The sequence below is a fragment of the Ixodes scapularis genome, unplaced genomic scaffold (genome assembly GCF_016920785.2).
Source record: "Ixodes scapularis isolate PalLabHiFi unplaced genomic scaffold, ASM1692078v2 PGA_scaffold0__279_contigs__length_252992795, whole genome shotgun sequence".
NCBI classification, from domain to species: Eukaryota; Metazoa; Arthropoda; class Arachnida; order Ixodida; family Ixodidae; genus Ixodes; species Ixodes scapularis.
In genome coordinates this window covers 97001064-97020152 of record NW_024609835.1, presented here as the reverse complement: position 1 = coordinate 97020152, position 19089 = coordinate 97001064, and the positions used below count along the sequence as shown (strand labels likewise).

The following is a 19089-nucleotide window of genomic DNA, read 5'->3' as shown; positions in this document are numbered from 1 at the left end:
TTTGTCTAGCACGTGAGTTTTGTTTGAGAAGAAAACAACAATGACACTTCTTTCACAGTAATATGCAAAACAAAAACGAGAACGGCTCGGTTATTAATAAGTTGTGTGCAGCAGAGGCACGGGTGCGAGTGCGTAGCTCCGCAGAATGTTCATTTAGCACGGCTGCTCGTGCAAAAAGGGCGCTTTTGTGCTCGGGCCTGTGCCTTTTCTGCACACAACCTATGTTACAGAGTGTATAGCACGCCTTCGAGAGCACTCGCGTGCGGCAAGAAATCCATAATATACAGGGTACGATCGCAGGAAACCTCGCAGGGGTGCAGGAAGCTGCAAGTGCACGGTGCACCAGAATGTGAAACTAGAGGTGGTGATAGAATTTCAGTTTGAGAATATGACGTTACTTGGGTCAAAATATAGAAACGAAAAATGTAACTGCCTTACCGGCTGATAATAAGGGCCATCGGAGCACGACCAACTATTTGTTGTGATCGGGGCATTCGATTGGACGCGGGTTGGTAAAGATTTGAAAAGAATAAAACATGTAGGGACGAAGACAGACAGCGCAGTTCTTTGTTGACATGAAATGTAAGATAAAGCACATTATTCATTCGGATCAAATGGTTTTGTTGAATTAGGTTTAGCTCGCAAGTCAGCCGTTCTTCGGCGGGCTTTCAGCTTTCTGCGATTGTTGTTTTAATCGTGAACGCAGGCTCAAACAATGTAGGCAGCGGCGCCAAATAGATCTGAAACGAAGAAACAGCTCGGACGCGTGGAACGAACACACATAGAGATCACATCACAGGAAAACTCAAACCACTCACCTTTCGTTCGACGACGGTTCGTCAGGCACGATGTTTCCGATGTTTCTCCGGTTTCTCCGGGGCTCCGGGCGTCCGGGCGTTGAGGAGACCGCGTCTGTTTCCGTGCTCCTATTGGTCGTGACGTCACCAAATTTCATCGAATAAAGTGCGCGCCGAAGTTCTCTCTAGTCGCCGGTCACAGAAGAAGCCAAGCTCTTTGACTTTTGACTTGGCTTCTGAAGCAGTGGCACTGGCACCGGGCTAGCTTCGCTTGTGGAGCTTGCGCTGCTTGGGCGTTACGGTTGCGTCGGTTGCGCTCCGTTGGGTCCGTAGTTGGGTCCATCGGGTCTGCATCTCGAGTGTATCTGGTTTTGTTATAGCAGGTGTTTTTATGTATTGCGTTGGTTGAGTTAAAGAAGCTTTAGGTCGAATCAGCTGGGCGTATTATCATCAACTATGTCCATTTCCTTCATCCAGTTCACGTTGTGCGACCTGTGCAGAGTCTCCCATAATGTGGGCAAGAAGCACGTCTACTCCAAGAGGCACCAAGAGATCGTGAAGAACGTCTTGGCCAAATATCTGAGAAAGGTGACGACAACAAGAACGATAGTCCCTGGAAGCGACCATCCTGACATTTCATATACTTCGTGTTCTACCGCATATCGTCTTTTCCACGCCATTAGCGCTGTGCGACAACGGGCTCAGTTGTGGCGTCCAGTGAATACGACTTATTGCTTTTAGCTTCTTAATTCGCAATCGGTACTGCTGATATTTTCTAAGAGCACTGCTTTTTATAATGTCTTTTAGCATGGTAGCTACTTCTACTCTTATTTTACGAGGGGATGTCGCTCGAGACCTCGGGATGCTTAGGGGGTCTGTGGCATGACCGTCGATTATATCTGACTAAAGCGTGCTGTCGATTCCTTTCAGATAGTGGAGGCCAAGCAGTATCTCAAGGCACCCGAAGTTCATGACTTGCTGTGGGAAGATGGAGCGAAAGTGTGGTGCTACTTCTGCTCCACCGAAGTTCCAAAACATGAAAGAAAAGTCGACGCAGCACTGAGCTTCAGATGTCACACCTTTCTACTGCATCTTGCCACGTAAGGGACTCGCAACACCTGCGGGTAATTTGACCTGCAGGGGTTGTAAGTGTTGTGAATTTTGGTTGAACATCAAAAGATAGCCAGGCGGTCAAAATGAATCCTCAGTCATTCGTTGGGGCATGCCAGTTGCCCTTTGTTGGTTTGGCGCTGAAACCCCCGAATTTGCAATCATGGCAAGCAGAGAGCCTTGTGGGATGGGCTTGCCCTGCTATTTTACACCTGCAACAGACTATTAGCGACATGCACGACCAAAAGCGTCACTGCGGTTGCAATTCGCGATTGGCCAAACGCTCGCTGCATCTTTATTTGGATTAATATTTCTTTTATCGACGGAAATTGGCGCATTGCCCCAGTGTCAACTGTAACAATCTTAGTTTAAGAACGGGATGACTCCAACCTTCTATTGTTATTTTTACACACACCATCGGATTTGTGCTTCGCAACTGATGATAAGTAGTCAAGATTACACAACTCACGACGTCACGGCGAGGCGAATTCTGGCCGTGACGTCTTGAATGGAAAACCATAAGAGTGCACCACCGAAACATCTCAACGCTAATAAGTGCACTGTGCTCGCCAGCAATCTATGAAGTCACATTTGTGTCTACTGCCAATGGAAGGTGGTACTGTCTCTTGTTGGAGTAGCGTGTTGTTATGCGAGTTGAAACTTTTGCCTCCAATCATCATCTCTGCTGGAGCTACATTTCAATAAAAGATTCAACATTCTGTGATGCAAAGTTTATCTATGTGGTGCGAAAAATCCCTTGCTGGTTTCCATGGCAGACTCTGTACCATCTGCTGAAAATTATGCCTGATAGTTTAATGAGACTGTTGTGAATGGGGGGGGGGGGGGGGGGGGTCTGCACTCTTTGTGAATTTTGCAACATTTCAGTCTAATATGGCAGTGGACAACAATTGAGTCTTTTAATAGTTTTTTTATAATTTTAGCTTCTAGTCATTTTCCTTTGTCCACAGGCCGGAACATGAAGCAGCATGCAAGTCATTCTTTTGGAAAAACAAAATCAATAAATCTACAATTGGCCGCTACCTGCTGGATGTTTCGGACATAACTCGGTAAGTAAATCGAAAGAATAGAATCCTTGGCTTAGGTAGGCGACCGGATGCTAGTCTTCTGACAACAAAAATTGCTTCAAGTGGCAAGCTAGTTTTTATGTAACTTCATGCTTGCGTTTTCACTTCCGGAAGGAATGAAAATAACTTAATTTTATTGTTTTAATTTCTTCCGTCACAACAGCTATTTTATTATTTTGATGTCCCACATAAAGATAACTGCTTTTTCTGTTGTGTCATCCCCTGTTAAATACTTGCTTAATTATCTTGACGGATCCCGTAAATTAGCAAACTATTTCAACAGGTTTGTTTTGGGTTTGTGGGTGTGGCATCACTCGGGAAGGGGGGGGGATGGGCTTCTGCATACCGAGACGAATGGGGCCGGAACAGCTCAAGTGTCCTGGAGACTGGCATCTCTCAAGTACACCACATCTCGAGACCAAAAACTCCACTGGCAGGCACACTGCTTTTGAACATGTTTCTGCAGTGTCTGGTCTAGAAGGTACATCTGATGTAGCTCATGTTTTATTTTATGCAAGGTATGTCTATAGCAGTGCATTGTGGTGATTTCGTAACAATAAATGATCTGGCTGTGTAAGAATGTTGTCACCACCTGAGGAGCTAACTAAAGGCTTCTACTACCTGTCCGACACATTAAATGAGAACGCCAAACAAGCACAATCCTGTCCAGAGCCTCGGCATCTACCGTGCTTCGTTCGTGCAAGCACAGCCCAGCATAACGAAATCATGTGATGGTTGTCATGAACTTGCGTCGTTACAATATATTAAGTTAGTAGGTTGTTTATTTAACATTGTAAAGTATAGCACTGCAGAGAAGATAGTCTGCGCACTGTGCCAAAAGGCCTGGCTTTACATTCTTCATATTCACAATAAAACTGGGTAAAACGCTCATAAAAAATAACATAACTAAATAATGAAACTTCTTTCGTGTGGGACGTGAAAATAACAGTTGTAGGGATGTTGACTGCAAATGTTGAAATAGCCACTGCTTTTATAGTCTGCTTTGTAAAGTGAAAAATCCATGGAATGGATAGAACGAAAAAAGTATCAGTAAGAAGGTTAGAAAATTTGCACCCTGCCTTGTAGAGAGCAGGTGATTAATTTGTTCTTGTAGCTGGCACTTTCTCACTGACATTTCTTTTCTTGCACAGATGTGAATCCTTGCTTAAAGTTGCAGAAGAGAAGTATCTGGAGAAAATGGAAAAGCTTCATCAGAAGGTAAAGTGTCTTGGCCGTGGCCTGGCGAGAAATCGGACATTTGCAACAGTGTAAATGTGGGAAAGCAGAATTGCTGCGAGCAGAGCAGATCCTTCAATACTGTGAAAATATTCCCTGATGAAACAAACAGCTTAAATGCAACTGAATTTGCAGACATGAAATTTATTACTAAGATTATCAGGCTGAGAGAGAACATTTATACAGGCTTTAACTAGAAGACATTGAAGTCCTCATATCCTTTGCATGCTCGTGCAAATCAAGGCAATTTGCAAATAATAGTTTCTTGATTCTAAAAATTTGACAAACTGCATGCACAAAATGTAATTGGGCTTTCATGCTACATCTTAATGCAGCCAAATTTGCAGACATAAAATTTATTACTAAGGTAATTAAACCAAACAATTTTTATATGCTGACTTTTAACTCTGAAGACAGTCAAGTTTTCATATCCTTTGCACGCTTGTGCACACCAAGGCAATTTGCAAAAAATGGTTTCTTGCCACTCAAAATTTGACGAACTGCATGCATCAAGTGTAATTGGGCTTTCATGCTACATCATTACATGATTTCTAACTGATATAGTAGCTGCTTGTACATAAAATCTTTCACTCTCCAGCAAGTATGTGAGCTTTGGCTTGTTGGCTGTGGTGGCTTTTTCAGATGGTAGCGGACATGCGAAGGACGGATGAATGGAGAGCGGCTTCTCAAGCCAATCTTCGCCTCCAGGTCTGTTCTGGGTGAACCGTATCCACACACGGCTTGTCTTCGAACTATAGTTATAAAAAGGGCAGTTCCTTTGACTCTTAGCTTTGGGAACTAGCCATTTGTATACTCCATTCACCCCTAGGCTGACAATGCAGTGGAAGCTATGCACTCGCCAAACCGATCGACCACACCTCTTTCATCACCTGACTCCACTTTTTGCTCATTGAAATGGGTGGGAAGGTGATCACGTGGTGAAAGGTAGGCATATTACTGGTCCAACGAGCACATAGCTTTCTTCGCAGTGTCAGCTTAGGGGTGAACGGAGTGTAGCGCTTGTTGCTTGGGATTGACCGGCTAGCTACTTACGTATGTGATCGGTATACTAGCATAGTTTTCAGTCTACATTGACTTCAATATGGCCAGAAATTATTGATACCTTTTCAGTGAGATTGAAATGAAGTGCAGCTTTACAGTTCTAAGCTCTTTGAAAAGCCCTGCTCTTCACATATATCTATAGCAGAAAACACCCGCTTCTGTTATTGTAATATTTTTTCCAAAGTTATTTTTTTACTCTTTTTAATGATTGGTGGCTTGCAGGGAACTGATAGGATTTGATTAGCAAGTGTGACTTGATTGAAAGCCTTAATAAATTGAAGATGGTAAAGATCTAAGCAAGTTTTTACTCTAGAACCAGGTGGTTAAGTTGTTATTCAACATCCACCACTTTATTCATAAAGCAATGCTGTTTAATCTGTTGGACTGCATGGTGTTTACACGAGTTGATAGTTAATTACTGCACCGCGGCAGAACCAAGGATCTAATCTGTAACACCTCGGCACTTCAACTGGCAGATCTAGGGCACTCCCAGTTGCAAGTTCGCCTTGTTACATAAGCTTCTCAGCTCATTAAATTCTTCCATTGAAGGTGTCTTAGTCTTAGGAGGTTGAGCATTAAGAACAAGGTCGCATACTTCTGTTGTGCCAGGAGATCTTTATTCGTTTGTTTAATAATCTTGCTTTTACACTGAAATGCCACTGGCTGGGCCCTCAGAAATCGGCCAGTTCGAGTGCTATACGTTCCACAATCAGAAAGATTGTTGTACCATGTTGTGAATCCTGAATACATGGCTAGCAGCAATTGCCAACGAGCTTTGGACCAAGCTTGCCTTCTGAGCCTGGTTGCAGCAGCTGGTCTGCAGAAAGTCATAACTCACTGCATAAGGAGCAGGTAGGTGAACCTTTGTCTCTAGTGTGCAGTGCATGTAGATGCCAGTACAATACAGATCCAAGAGGCGTCACACAGCGCTCGAGGAGGAGGAGGGAAGAAGGAGAGATATGAAAGAATATGAGGAGGAGGAGAGAGAGAAAGAACAGGTAAAAAGGAAAGTGGAAAAAAAGTATTTGTTGAGAGAAAAAAGTAAAACGTGGAAATGCCGCCAGTCTTGTGTCCCCCGTGCTCAGCAGAACATTGAAGGGATCACATTGCGGTCGGAGAGGTCCCCCTCCCGATTTGTTATGGGTACTTAGACAAGTATTTGTTTAGAGTGTTATAAGAATAATCACCAGAAAGGCGAGAACTATCGAATTAACTGATTTATTTTCTTTCGAGACATGCTCAGCTTGGTTTATTCCTGAGAGAATTAAACAACGAGAATTACAGTATATTTGGTCTCTTGTGTTATTAAAAATGCAGCACGTAGGTGGGGCGGTGTCATTTCAAATGCTATTGCATCAAGTCGGGGTCAAAAGGAATCGTACAACCCCCCCCCCCCCCCTCCCGTCTTACGTTGGCCCTCGACGTTCCAGATGTGGGCTATCTGGCTCCACACTTGAATGAGTTGAGACCACTGCGTCTAAACGCTTGGAGATTGACTGGTTTGAAAGAGGCTGCGAGCCGAGCTATGCAGAAAATAGAGAAAGCAGCGGCGGGGCAGGGACACGGATTGAGTGGCATTTTCATGTTTTTTCTTTTTTTTTTTTCTCAACAAAGTTTTGGGGGCTTTCCTCGAGTATCCTCCTCACACGCTCCTCCTCTCCTTCCTTTTTTCCTCCTCCTCGAGCGTAGTGCGACGCCTCTTGGATGTGTACCGCCAGTATTATATTTTTCTCTGCTCTCGGTGTAGAGTGCACAGGGGAAAATTTCTACTGAAAAGACGTTTTTCTCTTTGGTAGTACGCTCCCGGTGCATAGCAGAAAAGCAATTTTCACACAGAGCATTCCTTGAGAAGTGCCTGCTTTGTTATTGCATATAAAGCTTGTATCATCAGAAATCATTATTAACATAATCTCTTATTCATAAGATCTGTCACATCTCATCATAATGAACAATCTTGAAAAAGCTAATCCTTGTGAAGTCCACACCAGCAGGTATTCCGCAACACATAAAATATAAACGTTTAGACATGTATAGTTTGCGGTCTGTAGCTCAGAAAATGCTGTAGACGCCCATTTTTAACTTGGCAGTATTTACTTATTTATTTAGTTTCACTTTTGGAGTCCTATGACAGCCCCGTGGCCTACGAAGAGTGCATTTACTAACAAATATACATGTAAAATAAGTAAAAATTTCAAATAATGACATATTCAAAATAAATTGTGCAACAGAAGGTAAGCCTTGCATCTGTTTTTTCCCCAATAAAGTTTGAACAATTTAGGATAGCATATTAAGCTAACAGCTACCTGCTAAATGTTGGGAGGAAAAATAGCAACCTTATGGCATTGACAAGGGGAGAAAAAATAGCAGCTTCATGACATTGACAACCTTGAAAATTCTGAAATCATGGTGGTCTTGTGAGTCCCTCAAAGCATGATAAAAGTCAAGTTTCTGTTTGATGCAGTTGTCACAAAGATGTATGATGCAAGCCTAGGGCAACCAAACTGTGAAGGCACTTGTGCAAAAATGGTAAAGGAGTAGCGAAAATCCAAAAGGTTGAGTATTGGCTTGTGGCTTAAATATAATTTTCTTTTCAAAATGGATCTTGCAGGAATTAGAATAACTTCTGTACAGTTCTCAGCTCATCTGCGTTTTGTGCTTCATGCCACATCAAAAATTATACTTTGACCAAGTAAGAAATTTAAGGTAATGCTAAAAGCAAAAGTAAGGTTGGAAAAGACAAGTCATTCTTGGGATTTGGCTTAATGTGCTGCAATATACACTGCATGGACCTTCCACATGTCCGGAAATTTTGTCCGGAGACAGACCTAACTCCCAGGCTGCTGCAATATTCACAATCTGGGACACATGCAAAATGCATGCAAAAGGGACACCACAACTCTTCTGTATAAAGGTTATTTAACACAAAGAAGCTAAAATAAGGGATGATTTATCTACTTTCTACGGTACTTAGAATGATCAAATCACTTACTTTTCTGCTTGTTGCAAATATGCAACAACATAATATCTGTTTAAAGAAAACTTGGCCTTGCGTAATAATATTTCATAGTGCCACAAAAATATAATTAATGTCTCCAGATCACTGGTTCTCAAACAGGGTCCACATACTCTTTGGGGTCCCAGAATGCCGTCTTGGGAACCCTAAAACCCACAATCAATCAAGGCGAGCAATAAAACTTTTTTTTTTTTTTGGTGCTTACTGTTCCAGAAATTTAGATAGTAGGCCAAACCCTGTGTGCTGATTGAGTATAGGGTTGGTTACTCCCCGTTTCAGTGCTTCAAAGTTGGTTTGAACGAAAGTTGGTTTGAACACATCTTGTCTTCTTCATTTACCCTTTTGTCATTTTGTTCACCCAACATTCCCTTCCCCCTTAGTGAACGATTCTCCCACATCACCTCCGCCGACCGAGAAGGGCTCCTTGAAGGATTGGCAGTTGAGAACCAGTCCTCTAGATTTTCACTATTTTTTTCTCAAATTTTGGATGTAGGACTGTGAAACTCAACATAATCATCGAAAACCTCCTAATTTTATCAGAGCGAAATAAACATTGACCTACACTCATGCTGAACCCACAAGAAAAGAAAAAGAATGTGGACTGAAAGATCCAGTGTGGGGGCGTCCCACGCAACATTTGTTAATTGTCCTTGGACAGGATTCTTGAGCTTGCAGAACTAGGCCCAAATATTTTTGCAGTCGCGAATCAGTCCTACGAGTAGGCATGTTCCACAAAGGAAACGGTAGCGCCCTGCATCAACTGAATAGAAAAGTTTAGCCACATGGTCACTTTGTTTTGTGAATTTACTCTCGTGCTTTTTTATGCCTTTGGAAGATGCAGCCAACACCCAAGGGAAACATCTTCAGTGGAGCTCGGCCCCCGTGGCTAGATGACGACGACGATGACGACGAACCTGCCAGTGGGGCGCCCCTCGCAAAACGAACGTGCGTCGGGCAGATATCGCAGAAGCCCATTGGGCCATCTTTGGAGGATTTCAAGCAGCATCGTACGTGGGGCTCACAACCTCTCCCGCTTTTACGAAATTCACCCTCTTTTCATCTTCTGCACTGACATTCGTTTACACTTGCAGAATGAGGATGCCAATGCACGGCGTGTCTGTCTTACCATGGTTAGGTCGCCCTCAGTGGGTCAGTCTATTGCGACGGTACTTCTGGATGAACGAGTACATTTCAAGTTAGCAAGTCTTATTTGTCGTCGGAGGTTGGTGAAAGGCAAAAATCTAGACTGACTTCAGCACTAGGGATTTTCGAGTTTAGGGAAAAAAAAGCTACAAAATCGGTTGCTTTCAATCAAGTTGCGAATAACATTGTCTGAGCTTTGTACATTGCTTGATTGTCGTGAACCCAGAATGCGGGAAACCTGAGCTGATATGTGTATAATTACATTCCCAAACAGCCAACGGAATACCAAAAAACCCGTGTTTATTCAGGATGCCATACCTTATATACACACATGAGGACACCATGTGTCCAACCGAGCGTCTGAAACCGAAACTAGACAATGTACTATAATGCACACGATTCACGATACACAACATATTCCCTTCCTTGAATTTGTTTGGGTGAGCATTGGTCAGTAGGTTATTTGGTTTGTGCATTGTGAGCAGCAACTTGCCCATCAGATACTATAAGCAACAAATATATACATATGTACATCATAAAATTTTTGCAAACAACAGCATTATGCAATTTTACAGAACTTACATCTGTCCTCTACATATGAAAGCCCACAAGCACAATGGATAACGTACTACAAAAATCGAAGGGAACACTAGACATCATCCCGGAATCTAACAGGTGGACGCCTGTCCCTGTTTAGTTACACTCGACGCTCCGGACCAGTTTCTTCAGGCGGTCTAGTTTGCTGGCACGGCACGCTCTCTTCGTGTGGCATAGTTTGCTGGCATGGCACAGGCTCTTCATGTGACACAGTTTGCTAGCACAGCACAGGCTCCTCGGGCGGCACAGGTTCCTGGGCTGGCACAGTTTGTACTTGCAACTGGGATGAAGCACTGCCAGCCGGTGCAACAACTGAGCTACCACCGTGGAGCACCCATGTGTCACTCGGCTCAATGCAATCCTGGTCAGCCGCAAGTGCAGGCACCTTGCACAACTTGGAGGCGTTCCAAGTATGTCCGTCGTCGAGAAGGAAGGACGACGGGCCACGCTGCTTGACCTTCTTTGAAGGACTGAAAACAGGATCACCCTTCAAAACGCGGATGGCATCTTAACTTTGCACGTGGTCTCCTACAGCAACCTTTCTGTTCTTTGCTGCTCTCCTTTTGTCGATGTACTGTTTGCTGTAGAGCTGATGACGCTTCACTCGCTGACAGTTCTCTTGCTGGTTCCTCCTAGAGTAATGGTGATGGGAAGCCAACTACGTTCAGCCGAGTTCTTGGCAATCTCCCATGAAGGAGAACAGCAGGGGCAATCCCTGTAGTAGCACGCAGAGTGCATCTGTAGATTCCGAGGTACTCGGTGATAACCAGTCGCTGCGGTCAACGGCCCAGCACAGCCAGCTGAATGAATGTCTTGAGAGTGCGATTGAAACATTCTATTTGACCATTGACTTGAGGATAGTAAACTGATGAATGCGAGAGCTGAATTGACCGTTCTTGCAGAAAGCGGAAAAACTCCCTGAACGTGAATTGCAGACCGTTATCAGATGCTATCTCGTCAGAGTAGCCTTCTCTGGCGAACATGATGAGCAAGAACTTTGTTACAGTTTTGATGTTACTTCCGAGCAGAGATGGACTTCCAACCATTTGGAGTGGTAGTCGATCAGAGTAATTATGAACTGGAAGTTTGAAGGGCTCTCTCCAGGAGACCAACTATGTCTATTGCAATCTTCTGCCATGGCCGTACCAGTAACTTAATCGGTTGCATTGGAGTGGGTGATGTCTTGGTTGACTTGTTGGCTTCCTGGCAAGTACTGCAGCTCTTGATTGCTGTCTCAACTTGCTTGTCCATTCCCGGCGACCAGAAATGTTCGCAAAGCCTTGCCATAGTGCAAACGATTCCTGGGTGGCTTTTATGCGCCGTAGCAATGAGCTGGGCCGACAGAGACAGGGGAACAACCAGCCTCTCTGCTCGTATTAAGATCTCTACCACTGACAGTTCTTCTCGAATTCTGAAAAACGGCAACAGATTTTCAAGAAGGCTTCTGTGCGGAGGCCAATAACCGGTGATGTAGGACTTCACTTGGGTCAGAACAGCGTTACTCAGAACTGCTTCTTGAAATTAATCCATGGTCACACACGTAGGCTCAGCAAGGCAGACAGCTTCTTCCTCAAAAACCAGTTCAGGGGCCATGGTCAGGATGGGCAGACATGATAGAGTGTTCGCTACATTGTTCTGCGCACCTTTTTGATACTCTACTGTAAAGTTATAGCAGAGCAGTCTTGCACACCAGCGTTCAACCCTAAGGGGACGTCGTCCCAAACCATGTGAAGACAGAAGCGATACCAGGGCTTGGTGGTCTGTTCGCAGCGTAAATAGGTGTCCCCAGAGGAACAGATGCCAGTGTTCACACCCCCTAATTGCAGGCCAATGCTTCTTTTTCGCCATCGTCGTACTTCCTTTTAGTGGTGAGAGAATGCGTGAAGCAAAAGCAACGGTGCGAAGTGTCTGGCCCTGTCGCCGCTGGAGGACAGCTCCTAGTCCGCATTCAGGCGCATCCTGAATGCGAACTAGGAGCGTCGAGACTACAATTAGAAGAGCAGGGTCGAACATATGAAGCACCAGGTCAGAAGAAAGCAGGAGCTTTACCTTGCAAAAGCTGGCATCAACCTGTGAGGATTACACAAACGGTTGGTTTTTACGAAGAAGAGCTCTCATTGACTCCACGACTTCGGCTAGGTGAAGAACGAACTTTGAATAATAGTCCACAAGACCCAGAAAGGAGCTAAGTTCTGCAGCCTTGGCTGGAGCAGGCGTGTTTGTAATCGAATCTACCTTTTGTGGGAGATGCTAAATACCTTGGGCAGTCACCTTGTGACCTAGGAATGTCAAGCTCTGTGACATTGAAAACACTTATGTCATTCAGTTTAAGGCCCGCATCCTTGATGCGTTGCAAGACTTTGCCGAGGTTCTGAAAATGTTCCTTCAACGACTTGCCGAAGGCAATAGCGTCATGAATATAAAAGAGGATTCCAGCACAGCTGTGAAGAATCTGTGACACCAGGCATTGGAACGCTGCTGGTGCCAAGGCCAATCTAAAACAAACTCTTTTGAAATAGAACAACCCGTCGTGGGTGATGGAGGCTCTTAAGTCTCTACTGTCTTTGTGCAGAAGGACCTGGTGGCAAGCCGAAGCTAGATCAAGTTTTGAAAAGTGGGTCGCTCCCACCAGTGCATGAAGCAGCTCTTTCATGTGTGGCAGGGGGAACGTGTCGGGAATGATGGCCTTGTTGGGTTCACGAAGGTCCACGCACAGTCCAATGCTCGCATCTCTCTTCTAAATGACAACTATGGGAGAAACTCTCTGACGCTTCAACGCATTCAATGATGTCGAGACTTTCCAGATGCTGAAGCTCAGCTTACACCCGAAATAGCAAAAAGAAAGGCAGGCGATGAAGCTTTGATGCTACGGACTGAACCGCAGAGCGCGTCTTGACTTTGTGAACAAAGCCTTTGGCGAGGCCTAAGCCTGGAGGGAAAAGAGGCTTGAAGTGTGCAAGAGCTGAAGGCAGTGGCAGACGGGCAACTGCACTGGAGGTCTGTTCCTCAGGGACGGAAAAAGCTTGAAGGCATTGCATAGTGGTCCCTTCAATGCACAAGTGCTCCACAACATAGAAGAGAAGATGCACCTTGCGTCCTTGAAAAGAGACTTCTGAGAAGAAGCAACCTCGAGCTGAAATGGGCTTTTTCCAGAAATCTAGCAGGGTGACGCGCGGAACAGGCAGAAGAACTAGACCCGGTAAGTGTTCGTCGACTTGTTTCGACAAAATGGACACTGATGACCCAGAGTCAATAGAAGTTGCAAGGTAACCTGCCTGACTCAAACATCGATGTGAATTCCACAGGTTGCAGGATGCTGAAGAACAAGGACCTGAACGGCGTCATCCTCCGACGAGTTGTCAACCACTACCTCGTAAACGGTCGACTGCGAGCTTTTCTGGTTGCACACTTTCTTGAAATGTCCAATGCTAAAACAATATGAACAGCGTTGTTCATGTGCTGGACGAGTCCATGATGCGTGGTGCCGACGAGAGCCGCAGCGGAAGCAGTGCAGGGAATGTGCGCATGGTGCTGAAGGCGAGCGACAGTGGTTGTGGCGGTCACGAGATGAAAGGCGCTTCTCTTGAGCAGCGCGTGAACTGGTAGCGCATCGGGGAACACGCTGCTGGTGACTTCGTGTAGCGTGCCGTTAACGTTAAAGCTTTGAAGACAGCTCGGAATACTTGTTAGGGCGCGCCGACACTGGTTGTACGAACGCGGAAAATCCCTTCATTTCGTTGGCCGCTTCTTCTTGTTGAACGGCTATCTGCACTGTGGTAGAAAACGGTAGTGAAGAACGTTCCAGCAACAGACATTCACGAACGCGGTTAGAAGACATGCCGGTCACGAACTTGTCTCGTAGTGCCCCTTCTTGCGATGCGAAGCAACACGGCAATGCGAGCTCACGTAGCGTGGCAAAAAGGTCATGAATAGACTTGCCTGGAGATTGGAAACACCTGTGGAAGCAGTGTCGCTCGATGGCCAGGTTGCTGGTTGTGGCGAAGTGCTGGGCCAAGGAAGTGACGGCAATGTCGTACTTGTTCGGCTTGCTCGTTGTATCTTTGTCTTTGTCTTGAGCGGTGCTTAGAGGCTTTGTGTCAGATAACGTGTTGAAAATTCTATGTCCTTAGGCTCACAGACAGTGCAGCAGAAGGGCCTTGCGTCGCTCCGGAGGAAATCCGGTAGCACCAGACGCAAGCAGGTAGACGTTGAACATGCCATGCCACTTCAGCCAGGGCACAGACAGGCGTCCCGGTGTTGGCAGGAAAGGTTCTGGAGGGGTGAGACCGGCAAAGGCCATGGCGAGTCTCGTTAGGGACGGTGCCGTTCACGCGCTAAATATCGAAGAAAAAAGGATAGGGCATCCTCGTCACCATGTAATGACGTTCCTAAGCAGCCGACGGAATACCGAAAAACCCGCGTTTATTCAGGACGCCATACCTTATACACAGACACGAGGACACCATGTTGCCAACGGAGCATCTGAAACCGAAACTAGACACTGTTCCATAACTCACACAGTACACAACAATATGCAGCAGTTGGGAGGTACCAAAGGAGTTCTAGATGCAAGTTTTGAAAGGTCCGTTGATCAAGCTGGCATTGCGGAACTGGACGGGCCTTCCCTTTCTCAATCGATTGTCACTGGGACATTGTGTTATTTTTTTGCACATCCTCAGCTGCAGAGGGCTATTTTATGTTCAAGTTGTTGTTAGTCTTTCATGTTCTGTATTCTTTAGATGACTATAGTCCATTGCAGTCATCTTCTGTTTCACTCACAGCGATCCTTACTGAATGGACAATCCATTCAGTCTAGATTTCCATTCAGGGGTATGCTGGTTTATTCAGTTTGTCGGTCCAGAGACAATCCATTCTTTAGCAGGTTTTAAAAGGAAGTACAGTCAAATCCCGCTACAATGAAATTGACGGTGCGCAAGAAAAAATTCGTTGGAGCGAAAATTTTGTTGTTGTGAAATTCACAGAAGGATGGCATACCTGAACTGATAGAGTACGGAAATCTTTATTTCCAGAGTGTATCGAGCGTCGCCCGCTTCCTTTTTCTTGTTGGGAGCTCCGTGACGCGGTTTTTGCATTCGGCAATTCGGTTCATGGCGAGGTCGTCATCATGCGCAGCCACGTAGCTTCTGAGAACGTCGGAACGCATCCAGTATGCGCACCATGGAAGGCGGAGGCTGCAGGTTCGGCACGTCGTCTCCATCTGACTGCGCCTCGTCGCGGACACTTTTTATAATGTCTTTGCCACTCACTTCTTCATGAGCGATAACATTCATGTCAGCGTCGATGACATCTTCCAGCGCGACACCAGACGGTGCAGTTCCGGCATCCTGAAGCGCAGCCCAACAAGTAACAGCCTCTCCCGGCAGACGCACTGTTTCGTTATCCTCAGCAGAGTTGGCGTCTGGGTCTCCGTCGGCGTCTGGGTCTCCGAGCTTGAAGCCCGCGTGCGTGAAGCAGTTGGCGATGACTGAACAAGAGCCTTTTTGATTGCATCTTTCTACTTTAGGATTGTCGACAACAAATTCAGAGGAACTTTTCGGCGATGACAACTTTCTTCTGTCCACTTGCAACTTCGGCGGGATGCAAGCTTTATCTTTTAAGGACAAAAACTTTTGCGTTTTGCTTGGCGGTGCCATCATGCCATTCGGAAAAAGCCCGCATACCGTTGTTGTCGTCGTACTGTACTGATAAAATGACAGCCGACAAAAAAGAAGAAAAAAACAACAACAAAAAGACCCAGCTTCGGCTTTGGGTAGTCGGCAGCAGAGCGTTGTCAAGCCAAGAGCTAGAGCAACATCGGTGCAACAGCGTAGGAAGGCCAGCCTCATCGCCGTCAAGTAATGGCAGCCTGCACGCCCGGTAACGTTGACGCTCGGTCAACGTTGCGCTCGAGTACCGGTTATTAGTGGCAGTTTCTGGTGATTCAACACATGATTTAAACTTTATAGTAGACATATTTTATGTGCCAAAATGCACCAGTGCTCGAAAGTTTGTTTTCCGTACGGAAAATTAAACTTTCGAACTTCGAATTGCTCTGTAAAATTTCGTTCAAGCGGAACAGCACAAGAAACAGTGTTCGCTGTAGTGAGGATTCTTATGCATTGACTCTTATGGACTGTTGACGGGGAACGGAAAAATATTCTTTGAACAGGAAATTTCATTGTTTCATCGGCGTTCATTGAAGCGGGGTTAGACTGTACTATTTTTCAATTAGTCTCCATGGGTCAGTGACCCTCTATGTCACCCCCCATTCATAGGGAATAAAGCACTTGAGAACAAAATGGAAATTAGATACTTAGTCCTGCCTTTTTTAATGTAAAGTACCGAACAGGCACCCACTCCAAAGCATAGGTTATTTCGTCAAATTTGAGTAGGGTGCTTTCAGGAGCCAAATTTCACAGTTTATGGAAAACCGGGTGGGCACTCGCACAAGCATGGGGTTTTGTGCACCTTAGTAGTTTGGCTTAGTGCCGTAGAGAAAAACTATACCTGTTTCAAATTTTGTAAATGAAAGAGAGTTAAACAACTACTGATTGGTGAAAGTTTAAAAAAAATTACTTCATGGTTTGTTAAGTAGTATACCTAGTACCTTCATAGCATCCTTGTCATTTTTTTGCTTACTTTGTACCATAAAAAAATCTGATCAAGTGACAAGTTAGCAATTTGAGTGCAACCTCAATCTGCTATCATCTGAAGCTGGCCAGTGGCTTAACATTGTGTCTGCTTCACTTTCAGGGGAAGCTGAGAAGAGGAAGAAGCTGAATCCGAGGCGTGTGGGGGCCAACTTTGATCACTTCTCGGAGACATCTGACGAATGGCTGCCCTCTTTTGGTCGCGTCTGGAATTTTGGAAGGAGGTGGCAGTCTAGGTAAGCACATCATATATAAAACTTTCTTCTAGCAATCATGTTATTCTAATACTGCCTTGTTTATGTTCAATCCAGCTGAAAATTCTACATTTCTGTTTAGCTCAAGACTCTTGAACTATACGAAATAAAGGAACCCCAAGCTTTGTGCATCTGACAAAAGTCAAGAGTGAAGCGTTCTTAGAATTTCAACTTTAATTAGACTCTTTTGAGACCCTTTATGTTGAAACTTGTCATATAATGTAGTATGCCTCAGCAGAAATTTCTTGTTTTGTGTCGATACAAAAGGTATGATTGCTGAAATTCTTAGCGGCTCAAAGTGTATTTTGTAGCTAGGGGTGTCGCGAACTTGCCGAGTTTCAACACTCCTCAAAGGACGAATTTCATCTAACTTTGCCAAAGGTTTGAAGGTTCGGTGAACCAGTTAAACCTCAAGGTTCAGTAAAGGTTCACAACATCCCTAGTTATAACCATGTGCTCCTTTGTTTTTTTTCTTAACGTTTTAGGCTGAAATTCTACGAGCTTCTATGATGCAACCAAAGTATCACTTGCTGCAACTTTAGCTTGAGGAATTTGGCACGATATCGAAGTTATACAGAACTTCATGTTTGAAATCTTGAAATTCTGTTCAGAAATGCCCACAAAAATATTACTGCAATGTTGTCTATTACAATGTTACAGTTAATACTACGTATTCAATTTATCTCTAGTCCCCCTCTATCCTTTGGAGGTAATAGATACTTCCAAGTTTGCGAAGGTGCCAAGAGGTACGTCCTGGATCACACTATTTGGATTCCAAAATACTGATACTTAAAGGGAAGCTGAAAAGGTTTTTGAAAGAAACGAGTTAGAACTGAATTCTAGAGTATTTTTATCCCATAAATCTGAATATAATGCTTGTTTTCCCTGAGTTTATGAATACTGAAATACGGCAAAACATGTCTAGCCCTGACAGCCTCGGGTGTACACTTGAATGCCTGGCTTACGAGGTCTTTTTTTTTCTTTACCTCAAATTCTGAAACAGTTTATGAGCAGAAATGTTATTTTTTGTTGTTTTCGTTTCAGGCATCAGTTTCGAAGAGAAGAAAACAAACCAAAATAGGTGGAGTCACAATGGAGATGGCAGCATTTTTTTTTTTGCGATAAGCCTAAAATGTTTTTTTTTCATTAAAAGCAGTGTTGAAGAAGAGTTTATTGTCATGTTTTGTTCAAAGTGACTATTGAAATGCTTTATAAACTACATGGATGGTTTTACCTGAACATGTAAAATACCAAAGCATCTACCGAAATTTCGGTGACAATTGGGTGAAACAAAATCATGGGTGCTTGTTGAGCCCAAACAGCAAAAGACAAAATGATGACCATGACCATTGACGAAACTTCCAGGCAAAGAAACAATAATTCTCAAACTTGTCTGCTGAAAAAGAAAAAAAGTCACAATGATAGTCGGGCGATTTCAGATAAGATCGACCAAAGGGTGGCTGGCCGACATTTTTAAATCGACTGATGTTTTTATATGCCATTGTCGAGTGTGGTATAAACAAATCCCACTTAATTTTGACCAAACAAAATTTTTGAGAGCCTCGTAGGGCATGAGGAAATGGGCAGCTGCATTAACCTGCACTGATGGAGGGGGCACGTTTAAAAATAGATAACAAACAAGAAACTTAGGAGAATTTTAATACTTTCTAGAAAACAACTGGGTACAGCTTGCTTGTAATTTATAGTTATAATATTTATTTAAATTATATTTTTTTTCTAAACATTGCCAAACATGCCTGCTCGAACGACAAATGGCTAAATTTGAAGGCCTGTATCTCATGAAATAATTTAATCACCATCATATACTTTTCAGATAGTATTCTAATTATATAAGAATATAATTTAAAATATGTATTAGGTATCTGAGTGATAAGATAGTCGTGATACACTTAAGCAAACAAGAAAAAAAAAATTCCAATGCAAAAAGAAACTTTGGTCTTTTTTTAAATTTGGGTGTATTGTTTTATTTTATTTTGGAATTCATTTATATTAAAACATGCTGCATTAATTGATTGAGAAAAAAGTCAAAACTCCACAAAATAGGGTCCTTTTTCAAAGCCTACACTTAGCAGAGCCCTATACGAGAAGTGACTGAGTTTCAGTTTCATTAGACTAATATAT

At 44.0% G+C, this 19089-nt stretch overlaps 1 protein-coding gene across 3 annotated transcripts; it reads left to right on the top strand.

Annotated features, from left to right (window-relative positions):
• The first annotated feature begins 1091 nt into the window (after positions 1–1091).
• On the top strand, positions 1092–18075 carry LOC115313190 (centrosomal AT-AC splicing factor). Of its 3 annotated transcripts, none has more exons than XM_040207668.3 (9): positions 1092–1385; positions 1728–1897; positions 2876–2974; positions 4144–4210; positions 4871–4936; positions 6050–6142; positions 9145–9310; positions 16797–16929; positions 17992–18075. In XM_040207668.3, exons 1-9 carry the CDS (start codon positions 1254–1256, stop codon positions 18026–18028), a joined length of 963 nt encoding a protein of 320 aa, XP_040063602.1. In that variant the 5' UTR covers positions 1092–1253; the 3' UTR covers positions 18029–18075. The 3 variants fall into 3 exon arrangements, with proteins under 3 accessions (XP_040063602.1, XP_040063601.1, XP_040063603.1); XM_040207667.3 differs by having other exon boundaries at positions 9139–9310; XM_040207669.1 differs by lacking the exon at positions 17992–18075 and having other exon boundaries at positions 9139–9310; positions 16797–16933.
• The last annotated feature ends 1014 nt before the right edge of the window (positions 18076–19089 follow it).